We start from the raw sequence: 11,184 nt of genomic DNA on the forward strand, positions 1-11,184 counted from the left end.
GGGGGGTGGGGGGTAGCCGGGACGGCCCCTTCAAACCCCCCCCGGGGGAGAAAAGGGAAAAACCCTCTCAAAAAAAAAAAAAAAAAAAAAAAAAAAGAAGTGATTTTACTTCTTCAAATAGTTTCCTGTTTTTTGAAACATGGCAAGATTTTGCAAGAATAGTATAATGCCCAGCAATACTTCACCTCAGTTAGTCATGCTTAACCCATGTGCTTTCGCGCTATCTCTTGACAGATAGGCTTTTTCCCCAGAGCTATTTGAAAGTAAGTTGCAAGGCCGGGCATGGTGGCTCACACCTATAATCCCAGCCCTTCAGGAGGCCAAGACGGGCAGATGACCTGAAGTCAGGAGTTGCAGACAAGCATGGTGAAGCCCCGTCTCTACTAAAAACATAAAAATTAGTCGGGCATGGCGGTGCGTGCCTGTAATTCCAGCTACTCGGGAGCCTGAGGCAGAATTGCTTGAACCTGGGAGGTGTAGTGAGCTGAGATGGAGCCACTGCACTCTAGCCTGGGCAACAAGACGAGACTGTCTCAAAAGCAAATAGACAAAGGAAAGTAAATTGCAGACACCAAGCCCTTGACGTCCATATAGCCTGTATCTTCTAAGAACATGGACGTTCCGGAAGCCGCATCGTGAAAATGTGCATCGCCAGGGTACATTTTCACATTCAAAAGATGTAACAGCGATGCAATACCATTATCTATCCACTGTCCATGCCCACATTTCCCCAGTGGTCCCAGAGATATTCTTTCCAGCAGCTGTTGAGATCCGGGTATAACTCAGGATTCTATCGCAGTGTTTATGAGTCCTGTCTCTGATCTTCTTAGAAATGGAAGGGCTCTGCAGTTTTTCTGCCTTGCATGACTTGGATGCTTTTTGGACAGTCTGACCAGTGGGCAGCCTGGCGCCCTTCCTGGGCACTGATGGGTGCTACCCCCGCTCCTGTAGGCGCCATTTTGTGCTGCTAGCTCTAGACTCTGGGACAGAGAGTCACCATTGGGTGTGGTCAGGGGTGTTTGAGGACAGTTGCAGCTGATTAGCTGCTCCACAGCCAATGCCCTCCAGACCCCCTCCCTGTCCCATGTCCCTCATCGGGACCCCTGCACTGGGCCACAGGAGCAGGTCTGCACGTGGGGCTGGCCGGCATCACAGCTGTCCCCCTCTGCACCTGCACAGATGTGCCCTGGCATGAGCGAGGCCCCGGAACTCTACAGCCGGGGCTTCCTGACCATTGAGCAGATCGCGATGCTGCCGCCCCCGGCCGTCATGAACTACATCTTCCTGCTCCTCTGCCTGTGTGGCCTGGTGGGCAACGGGCTGGTCCTCTGGTTTTTTGGCTTCTCCATCAAGAGGAACCCCTTCTCCATCTACTTCCTGCACCTGGCCAGCGCCGACGTGGGATACCTCTTCAGCAAGGCGGTGTTCTCCATCCTGAACACAGGGGGCTTCCTGGGTGCCTTTGCCGAGTACGTCCGCAGCGTGTGCAGGGTCCTGGGGCTCTGCATGTTCCTCACCGGCGTGAGCCTCCTGCCGGCCGTCAGCACAGAGCGCTGCGTGTCGGTCATCTTCCCTGCCTGGTACTGGCGCCGGCGGCCCAAGCGCCTGTCAGCCGTGGTGTGCTCCCTGCTGTGGGTCCTGTCCCTCCTGGTCACCTGCCTCCATAACTACTTCTGCATGTTCCTGGGCCGCGGGGCCGCCGGTGCAGCCTGCAGACACATGGACATCTTCCTGGGCATCGTCCTGTTCCTGCTCTGCTGCCCCCTCATGGTGCTGCCCTGCCTGGCCCTCATCCTGCACGTGGAGTGCCTGGCTCGGCGACGCCAGCGCTCCGCCAAGCTCAACCACGTCATCCTGGCCATGGTGTCCATCTTCCTGGTGTCCTCCATCTACTTAGGGATCGACTGGTTCCTCTTCTGGGTCTTCCAGATCCCGGCCCCCTTCCCCGAGTACGTCACTGACCTGTGTATCTGCATCAACAGCAGCGCCAAGCCCGTTGTCTACTTCTTGGCCGGGAGGGACAAGTCTCAGCGGCTGTGGGAGCCGCTCAGGGTGGTCTTCCAGCGGGCCCTGCGGGACGGTGCTGAGCTGGGGGAGGCCGGGGTCAGCACGCCCAACACGGTCACCATGGAGATGCAGTGCCCCCCGGGGAACGCCTCCTGAGAGCCCAGCACCTGTGGGGGTCGGGGGGCAGGGGCAGGAAGTGGCCTCCAGACCCTTCGCCTTGGGACAGGAGTGGGCAGCTGCCTCTGAGTCCACACCGGAGGAAAAAGATCTGTTACCTCTCCTTGGGCCTCCTTCCGCCTGGCCTGGAGGCTCCAGGGGTGGCTGGGAGACGGCGCAGCCACCTGCAAGCAGCCCCTGTGGCCCCTGCCCGCCTTCCCCAGCCATTCTGCCTCCCTAGGGACCCCTTGTACAGAAGTTGCCCCCAGATGGTGGGGCCCCTCCTTGCCCCAGGCTGGTCAGTAAAGTAAAAGAGGTGGTCACCCAGCCCAGCCACCTCTGCCTCTGGAGTCAGCCCTCCTTGACTGTGTCCCAGCCAGCACCAGGCCAGCAGCCTCGTCCCCACCATTTGGGGTTGTTCTTGGATTCGATCCTCTCCAGGTCACCGCAGTGAGCAAATCTGAAGGAAATGGTGTTGTCTGGAAGAAGGTTCTGGTTCACAGGCCTCGTAGCCAAGTCTTTCTGCAGACAACTTTCCTGCCCCCCGTCGAATCATTCAGTGACTTTGATGGGGTGATTTCCGGTCATGTCAAGGCACTGGAGATAGGAGAGATCTCTGGCCGCCTTGGGTGGTCCACTGCCTTTTCTGACTCCAGGGTGGGCCAGTGCTGGGTTGCCTCCGGCAGCGCTCTAGGTATCCCGCAGGCCATGAGGACCAGCTGGGCAGCTCCTGGACAGCCTCTTGGCTCCAGCCCCGACCTGTAAGTGGACACTGGCTCCACCCTGGCAACCAGGGGACTGACACTGCAGTGCTCACCTACAAGCACAGTGGCCCGACGTAGCCACAGGAAGTTTTATAAGAGACAATAAAATGTGCATCAATAAACATTTTCTAACTTGCAGCCAGGAAGGCTTCATGCCTGTGGTCCTACCCTGGTCCCTGTTTCCTCCAGTGAGGATGCCCAAGGGTGCGGAGTCCTGGGACGGGCGCCCCCCTCACCGCCCCCCAGCTCCCCTGCACACCCTGCTCTTTGCCTCTGCTCTGGGGCCTCCTCCTGGGGCTGGGGCTGCACAGGCTCATGCTCCGGCTCCTGTGGCTTGTCCACTCCTTGCCAGAGGGAGATGGTCAGCCAGTCCTCTGCCAGCATCTGCAAGGGCCCCTTCTCAGCTCAGAGGCCCCCACGGCCTCTGGGAGCCTCAGCTCTTACCTCCTCCACGCCAGGCCTGTGTCGGCCACCAGGGTCCTGCCCGTGTCCACCAGAGGGGAGTGGGTTGCTGCCTCTCCTGCTGTTGCCCCTGTTCAGGATGCCCCTCTCTGTCCTGAGATCCCTGAGCAAGGGCCAGCCTCCCAGTGCCCAGACACCTCTCTACAGCCCAGCGATTGATAGGCTGGGAGCCCTCCCTGGTGACAGCCCAACCAGGGCCAGGCTAGACAAGTTCTTGGCTGGCCCTTTTGCCTCTGGTCAGCCCCCAGAAGAGCCCCGTCCTGGGTTCCTCGTGTCCAGCCTAGGACCCCAGCTCCTTTGGGACAAGGCTTATGGCAAGCCTGCTCACCCTATGGCCCCGTGGAGAGAGATCAGGGCAGAGGCGTTGGTGCCCCCAGTCAGGAAACGTGACTGACAGAGCAGAGCCAGGAGTGGGCAGGCAGGCAGTGCTTCAAGCTCCAAGCTCTAGCTGGGAATGGGCAGAGGCATGGGCAGTACTGCCAGCCTCACCCACCCAGCCGTCCGGATCCTGGCCTTCTACTTGCAGACCCTGGAGGCTGCTCGGCCTGCCCCTGGTGACATGGTCCAGCCCTCAGTGGGCTGCCCCCGAGTGTCTGTCCCTGACGGTCCACCATCCAGCCAGCCTGACTTCCACTGCTCTCCTGCCCACTGCTCTTCCGTGCTCCCCTTTCTACCAATCCTGGCTGGGTCCTCCCAGCAAGGCCATCCAGCTATGAAAAGAGGGGATCTTGTGTGGCCTGGAGGGAGGGGTTCCAGGACCTCTAGGTCTTGAAGGTCACGTGTTCCCACCCGTGCCCACCCCGTGCCCAGAACGAGCCCTGCCATCCTTTGAGTCCCACCCTCCCCAGGGCTGGTCAGAGGATCCCAGAAGAGCAGAGCTGGAGACCACTACACCCGGCAGCTCATTTCCAGGGACCCAGAGAAGCCAGGTGGGTCCTGAGAGCTCACATGCCCAGGGGCAGGGCTGGGACCCCGCCCAGTGGCAAAGCTCCCACCAGCATGGGCACCTTGGCTACACAGGGCGAGTCACAAGTAAGCAGAAGCACGTCCCTGTTCTGAAGGCAGCTACGGTGGGGAGCGGCATCTGGGGCCCTGGCTCCTCCTCAGGGCCCAGAGCACCCCAGTGCCTGGGAACTCACCTCTTCCTTAGGAGTCCCGCCCTGGGACTCCAGCCCTGAGCCCTCATGTGGAGCTGCTGACCTAGGAGGAAGGGGCCTCCCTGTCTGGGCCGGTGAGGGGCGGGCAGCCTCACCCAAGAGCAGGGCCTGGAGGTCAGGAACAGGCTGGGCCCGACTCTAGGAAGAGGCATCTGTCCTGATGGGTTCTAAGGCAGGAAGGGCAGGGCTGAACCCCAGAAACTGGGCCTCCCCCAACCTCTGGCCCTTCTCAGGTGCAGGTCTTCACAGTCTTGCCTAGGAGCAGCTTTCTTCCCCTCCATTCCCCCGCAAAGCCCCGGGAGGATTCCCACAGCTCCATGGACCACCTCATTCTCTGCACTAATGGAGGGAGACGGCACAGATGATTAGATGGACAGGAACTGCCCACTCTCGCCACTTTCCTCCTCCTTCCTTTGGTATTTAATTATTAAAGTGGGCTTGGGAGGAGCCAGGGGCTGGGGGGGAGTTTTCCATCCCACAGCTCTGGGAGAAGGATCCCCAGCAGGTCACAGGACGGAGTGGGGGCGTGGGACCTGAGCTTCTGGGCTGCCCTCATTGTTGCGAAGCAGCATGTGGTATGTGGGAAGGGTGGGGTGAAGGGGCAGGCGTGGGGGCACCAGGCAGGGCAGAGCTCACCGCTTTTCTGTGCTTCCGGCCACCCATTACCTCTATAAAATCAAGGTGTTCTTTTATATTATGGAAGGGGTGAGCAAGGCCAAATTTGGAAAGTCAAGAGCAAGGCTCGGGGAGGTAGATGGCCACCACCTATGAGCCATGGGACCTCAGTCCTGCGGTGCCTCAGTTTCCTTGGATAAGCCAGCTACATCACCGACTTCCAGGAGTTGGTGTTTGGGCTGGGGCGGCGGGCGTCCGGGGCAGGGAGCAGAGTGGTCACTGCAGAAGGAATGTGGCTGTGAGCTGTCTGTCCATAGCACCGATCCGTTGGTTGGGGACATACTGTGGGCAGTGGGTGCTGGTCAAGAGCTGCACACAGGCATCCTGTTGACTGTCCATGCAGGGCTACACGGCCCATGCTGTCAGCCCCAGCTGTGGAAGTGGGGGGTCATGAATTCAATGGAGTTTCTCGTCCAAGGTCAGTCGCGTTGGTGGACGGCCCTGGCTGGAGGCCCCCATCAGCATCCCGGGACTCCCTACTGTGGCCTTCCTGTTGACCTGGAGACTCAGGTCTCCGAATTTTTTTTTTTTTTTGAGATGCAGTCTCCCTCTGTCACACAAGGCTGGAGTGCAGTGGTGCCAATCTCAGCTCACTGCAACCTCTACCTCCCGGGTTCAAGTGATTTTCCTGCCTCAGCGTCCCGAGTAGCTGGGACTACAGGCACGTACCACCACGCCCAGGTAATTTTTGTATTTTTAGTAGAGACGGGTTTCACCATATTGGCCAGGCTGGTCTCGAACTCCTGACCTCATGATCTGCCTGCCTCGGTCTCCCAAAGTGCTGGGATTGCAGGCGTGAGCCACCACAGCCAGCCAGCAGGTCTCTGACCTTCTGTCTCTTTTCGGCAAAGTGCTGGGAGTTGGGATTCCGGGGAGATGCATGGAGTGGCCAGGACATGCCCCACCACAGCCTCCGGGTAACGCAGACAGGCCTTCGAGACCTGTCCACAGTTTCAGGGTACGGGTATCTGAATCAAAGGGGGGAATGGGAACAAGGTGCTCAGCAGACACATAGCAAAACAGCCTCAACGCCGACGCCTCTGTCTCTGTCTCCCATCTTCACAAAAAGAAACGGGATGCCTCTCTGGCATCCGCCCAGCTGTCCCAGATCCCTCTGTCGTTTTCAGATAACTTGAGTTTTATGTTTTATACCAGGATGTTTAAGTCCAGGATCTTTTCACATCTGCACAGCTTGCCTCGGAGTCCTCAGCCAGGACGATCCTTCCTCCGCAGGAGCCAGGGCCTCGGCTGGGAGGTGCGGCAGGGACATGGGTCGGTCGGTGTATGGTCCAGCCCCCTCAGCGTACGGGGAGACCGCCAGGCCTGGGGTGTGTGCCCTTCAACAGGCTGGCGACAAGGCCAAAAAGCTGGGCAAACACATTGCAGAGATCTTCCCAAAGCAAAACCACTGAGAGCTCTAGTGCAAAAATATTCCCTTTTAAGCCAGCAGGAGCTTGAAAGTTGAAGAACTTGAAACAACGGGGCACAGTTCACAAAATCAAAACTCATGGAGAAGTCTGCTGGATGAGTCAGAGGCGCCAGCGCAGAGTTTCCTGGCCTGTGAGAGGAGGCTCCCCACTCAGGCAGATTCCTTTTAAATGTCTTTTTAATTAATTGAATGGAGGTCTAATTTACATACAATAAAACTGACCCATTTAACACATAGTTTAATTGTCTTAGACAAATGTGAATGTGCCCATGTCATCACCAAATCAATATACAGAACGTTTCCATCCCCGCAAAAGGAACGTTTCCATCGTCCCCCCAAAGTCCCCTGGCGCCACTGGGCAGTTAGTGCAGCCTCGGGCACACCCCTGCCCCCACCTGGGCGGACCACCCACCTCTGCTTTTATGCCACCATAGGTTAGTGTCCCACCAGACTTATCCACCGCTATCAGACAGGATTCTGAGTGACAAGTAACAGAACCCCAGGTTAATCTAGCTTTGGCGTGTGGTGTAGGTGGAGGTATGTGTATTTAAGGGAATTTACTGACTCACGTACCCAGAAGGTTCCAGAAGTGATTCTGGCTTCAGACACAGCTGGATCCAGGGCCGCAAGTGATGTTTGCTAGGCCACTTCCTTTTCGCCTGTTTTCATCCCGGCTTTGGTCTGTGTTCATTTATTCTCAATGGAAAAACTAAAGGGCAGGTAAGCAGCAGTTCTCGGCATATCTTCTACAAATTCTGCAATCCCAGCAGAAAGAGAGCACCGCCTTCTCGGGATTCCGGCTGAAGTCTTCATACCTTGCGCACTGGCCAGGTCGGCAGAATGCACTCTCCCAGGAGCTGGAGGCAGAGATGGGGGACAGGGGATGATAGCCACCCCACCTTAGCCCCGTGGACTCAAAACAGGGAAGAGGTGCACCCAAGGTAAAACTGGCAGGCATGGCCGGGCGTGGTGGCTCACGTCTGTAATCCCAGTACTCTGGGAGCTGAGGTGGGTGGATTGCCTAAGGTCAGGAGTTCGAGACCAGCCTGGCCAGTGTGACGAAACCCCATCTCTACTAAAAATACAAAAATTAGCCGGGCATGGCTGTAATCCCAGCTACTCGCGAAGCTGAGGCAAGAGAATCACGTGAACCTGGGAGACAGTTGCAGTGAGCTGAGTTCACACCACTGCAGTCCAGTCTGGGTGACAGAATGAGACTCTGTGTCAAAAAAAATAAAGAAAGAAACTGGTGGGCAAAGGGCAGGTGTTGGCCACATTCCTCCCCTCAGTCCACCCTCCACGTGCCCACTTCTTTCCTACATGTGATTTTTTTTTTTTTTTTTTTTTCTGAGATGGAGTCTGGCTCTGTCGCCCAGGGTGGAGTGCAGTGATGCAATCTCGGTTCACCGCAACCTCCACCTTCCGGGTTCAAGCCATTCTCCTGTCTCAGCCTCCCGAGTAGCTGGGATTACAGGCGCGCGCCACCACACCCAGCTAATTTTTGTATTGTTAGTAGAGACAAGGTTTCACTATGCTGGTCAGGCTGGCCTACATATGAGTTTTAAATGCTCTCACCCACAATCTGTGGCTGTGTTATTTACAACAGAAAATGTCTTCCTTCCCACAGAAGAGAGGAGCAGAGTCAATGGCAGGGCCTGCCTCCCCAGCTCCCAGCCCAAGCCCTGGTGTCATTCCCACCACCCTCCGTCAGATCCACAGACGCTTCCTCTTTGAATGGTACTTGTAGTACTTCCTGGGGATGCTGTCACCAATACCACAGACTGCCGGGTAGGGGACTGGGCTTAAACAACAGAAGTGTACTTTCTCTCGGCCCTGGAGTCCAGAAATCCAAAATCAAGGCGGCACAGGGCCGGTTCCTCCTGAGGCCTCTCTCCTTGGCTCGCAGACAGCCGCCTTCTCCCTGTGCCCTCACAGGGCGGTCCCTCTGTGCGTGTCTGTGTCCTCACCTCCTCTTATAAGGACTCCAGTCAGAGGTAATGAAGTTAAGATGAGGTCACTCCAAATATAGCTACCTTCCAAGGTACAGGGGGTGGTGGGGGAGACCCAGGCCAGGCCACAACAGTACCCTTTGGCAAAATGAGGGTCACTCTCCAGCCACACAACTTACAATGGAAAGGAAAAAGGAAATCACAATAATTTCCTTTTAATTCCCACTTGGAAAAGGGAAGAACAAACCACACGATGGTTGTTGGTCTGCAGCACAGTCTATGCTGACCAGGAGACCAGTGGCACAAGGGGTTCTCGGTCATTCCAGCCCACCAGTGTGGTGGCCGCAGTCCAAGACGGCCCCAGTGACGCTGCCCCACCCTCATCTCACCCCCTCCCTGTGCATATGAACTGTACCAAGTGGCTTGCTTCCTTTCTTTCTTTCTTTCTTTCTTTTTTTTTTCTTTGTGGGTGGGAGAGCCACGGTCTTGCTCTGTCGCCCAGGCTGGAGTACAATGGCACGATTTCAGCTCACCACAACCTCCACCTCCTGGGTTCAAGTGAGTCTCCTGCCTCAGCCTCCCAAGTAGCTGAAATTACAGGTACGCGCCACCATGCCTGGCTAATTTTTTGTATCTTTAGTAGAAACGAGGTTTCACTGTGTTAGCCAGGATGGTCTTGATCTCCTGACCTCCTGATCCGCCCACCTCAGCCTCCCAAAGTGCTGATATTACAGGCGTGAGCCACCGCGCCCGGCAAGTGGCTTGCTTCTAACCAGTGGAGCACAGCAAAGCTGATTAGGCTGCACGGCACTGTGACTCCCATCTTGCTAGCAGACTCTCTCCCTTGCTGGCTTCAGTGAAGCCAGCTGCCATGTTGTGGGCTGCCATATTGGAGAGGCCCACATGGCAAGCAATTGAAGGCAGCCTTTGGCCAACAGCCAGCAACTAAGGGAGTCTCCTAGTCTGATAGCCAGCAAAGAACTGAATCCTGTCAACAACCACGTGAGCTTGAAAGCCAGTTCTCGGAGGGAGCCTTCAGATAAGACACCTGAGGGGACCACTCCTGATGTCACATGTCCAAAGGTCTGGGGAAGCAGAGCTAAGCTGCCTCCCGACACACATGGCCCAAGGCAGAAAGTGGGGCTTTGCCAACCTCACGGTGTCATCCCACCAGGACCCAGCCAATTGCACATGTAAAGGCAGGTATTTTCGACACAACTATTTACCTGTTTTGGGTATTCGTTTCTCCACTGGTTAGGAATCTTTGTTGCAAGTGACAGAAACCCCATTGAAACACACACATAGAAAGAGAGAGAGAGAGAGAGAGAGAGAGAGAGAGGGAATGGACTGGCTCTTATTACCAAAAAGTCCAGGTGAAGATGGGCTTCAAGAAAAGCTGGATCCAGGGCTGGGCACGGTGGCTCACCCCTCTAATCCTAGCACTTTGGGAAGCCGAGGTGGGTGGATCACCTGAGGTCAGGAGTTCAAGACCAGCCTAGTCATCATGGTGAAACCCCATCTTTAAAAAAAAAAAAAAAAAGGAAGAAAGAAAAGCTGGATCCAGGTGCCTAGATCTGGGGACTCTGTCAATCAACTAGCAATTGGTCAAGAAATATAAGCATCTCTACGTGCCAGGCAATGTTCTAGGCACAGAAGGCACAAAAATGTGAGAACGGCCACCTTCCGGAAGCGTATATCTTCTAAGCAGCCTGTCTGTCTTGGGTCTTGGCCCAGTCTCAGGCAGGATGTCACCTCCTGGGGAAGGGACAGGCACCATAGCTCCAGCACAGCAAATGCAGGATAGAGCCCAGGGAAGTCCTTGCTGTCACTGCAGAGTCAGCACAGCCCACGCCCCGAACACTGTCCCAAGTCAGTTGCCTAGAGTCACTTCTGTGATCAGCCTCGACATCCGGGGCCCCCATGTTTTTCTTTCCTCGTGCACATTTGCTCAAAGCGGATGCCCTGCCACTCCTGTGCCGGCGCCGGCGGGGCAGTGAGAATGAGCACCATGCTGGCTCGGGTCCCTCCTAGAGACTCAGCCATCCGCTCCTCCCGTAAGGCCCACTGAGCACCTGCTCCAGGCCAGCACCTTGCAGGCCAGGTGACAACGGCCTCCATCCTGCCCTCAGGACTGCCACATCAGGACTCTTCACTCGCCAGGCAGGAAGGGGGCCTCGGCCGGTGTGGGGAAAGGCCCGCCCTGCCGTCGGCCTGTGTGGCGTGTGTCTTCTTTCCAGGCCTGAGGGATCACGGACATTTTGGCGAGGACGTTGAGGCTCCGAGTGATCACCTGAACCGCGCAGTTCCCAGCTCCCGAGCGGTGGAACTCACACCTTCCTCCCCACCCTCCGCAGGCAGCATCCTTAGTGAGTCCATTAGCCAGAGCGTCTCCCCAGGCAGGAATTGGGGGTGGCTGTAATAGCCTTCCCCAGCCCACAAGAACCCCCATTCCCTCCACAGCCTCACCTGAGAGCCCCACAGTGGGCCTCCCTAATGCTGTGAGGTCTCCTCAGCTGTCCCAGGTGGCCGTCAGGAAGGGAGGCAGGGCCTCTCCTTGAAGGCTCCAGCCTCATCTTCCGTTTCCC

General features: G+C 56.7%; 1 protein-coding gene across 1 annotated transcript in view; it reads left to right on the top strand.

The window, feature by feature from the left end:
- MRGPRF (MAS related GPR family member F) overlaps nucleotides 1-3,080 on the top strand; it is a 10,024-nt gene extending 6,944 nt beyond the window's left edge. Inside the window, exon 3 of the mRNA XM_032282544.1 lies at nucleotides 1,180-3,080. Within this exon, the coding sequence (XP_032138435.1) occupies nucleotides 1,180-2,163 (984 nt within the window). The 3' untranslated portion in view covers nucleotides 2,164-3,080. The remainder of the gene's footprint in view (nucleotides 1-1,179) is intronic.
- Nucleotides 3,081-11,184: the final 8,104 nt, after the last annotated feature.

Source organism: Sapajus apella, unplaced genomic scaffold, assembly GCF_009761245.1.
Source record: "Sapajus apella isolate SASKATOON/1434 unplaced genomic scaffold, GSC_monkey_1.0 scaffold14, whole genome shotgun sequence".
NCBI lineage: Eukaryota > Metazoa > Chordata > Mammalia > Primates > Cebidae > Sapajus > Sapajus apella.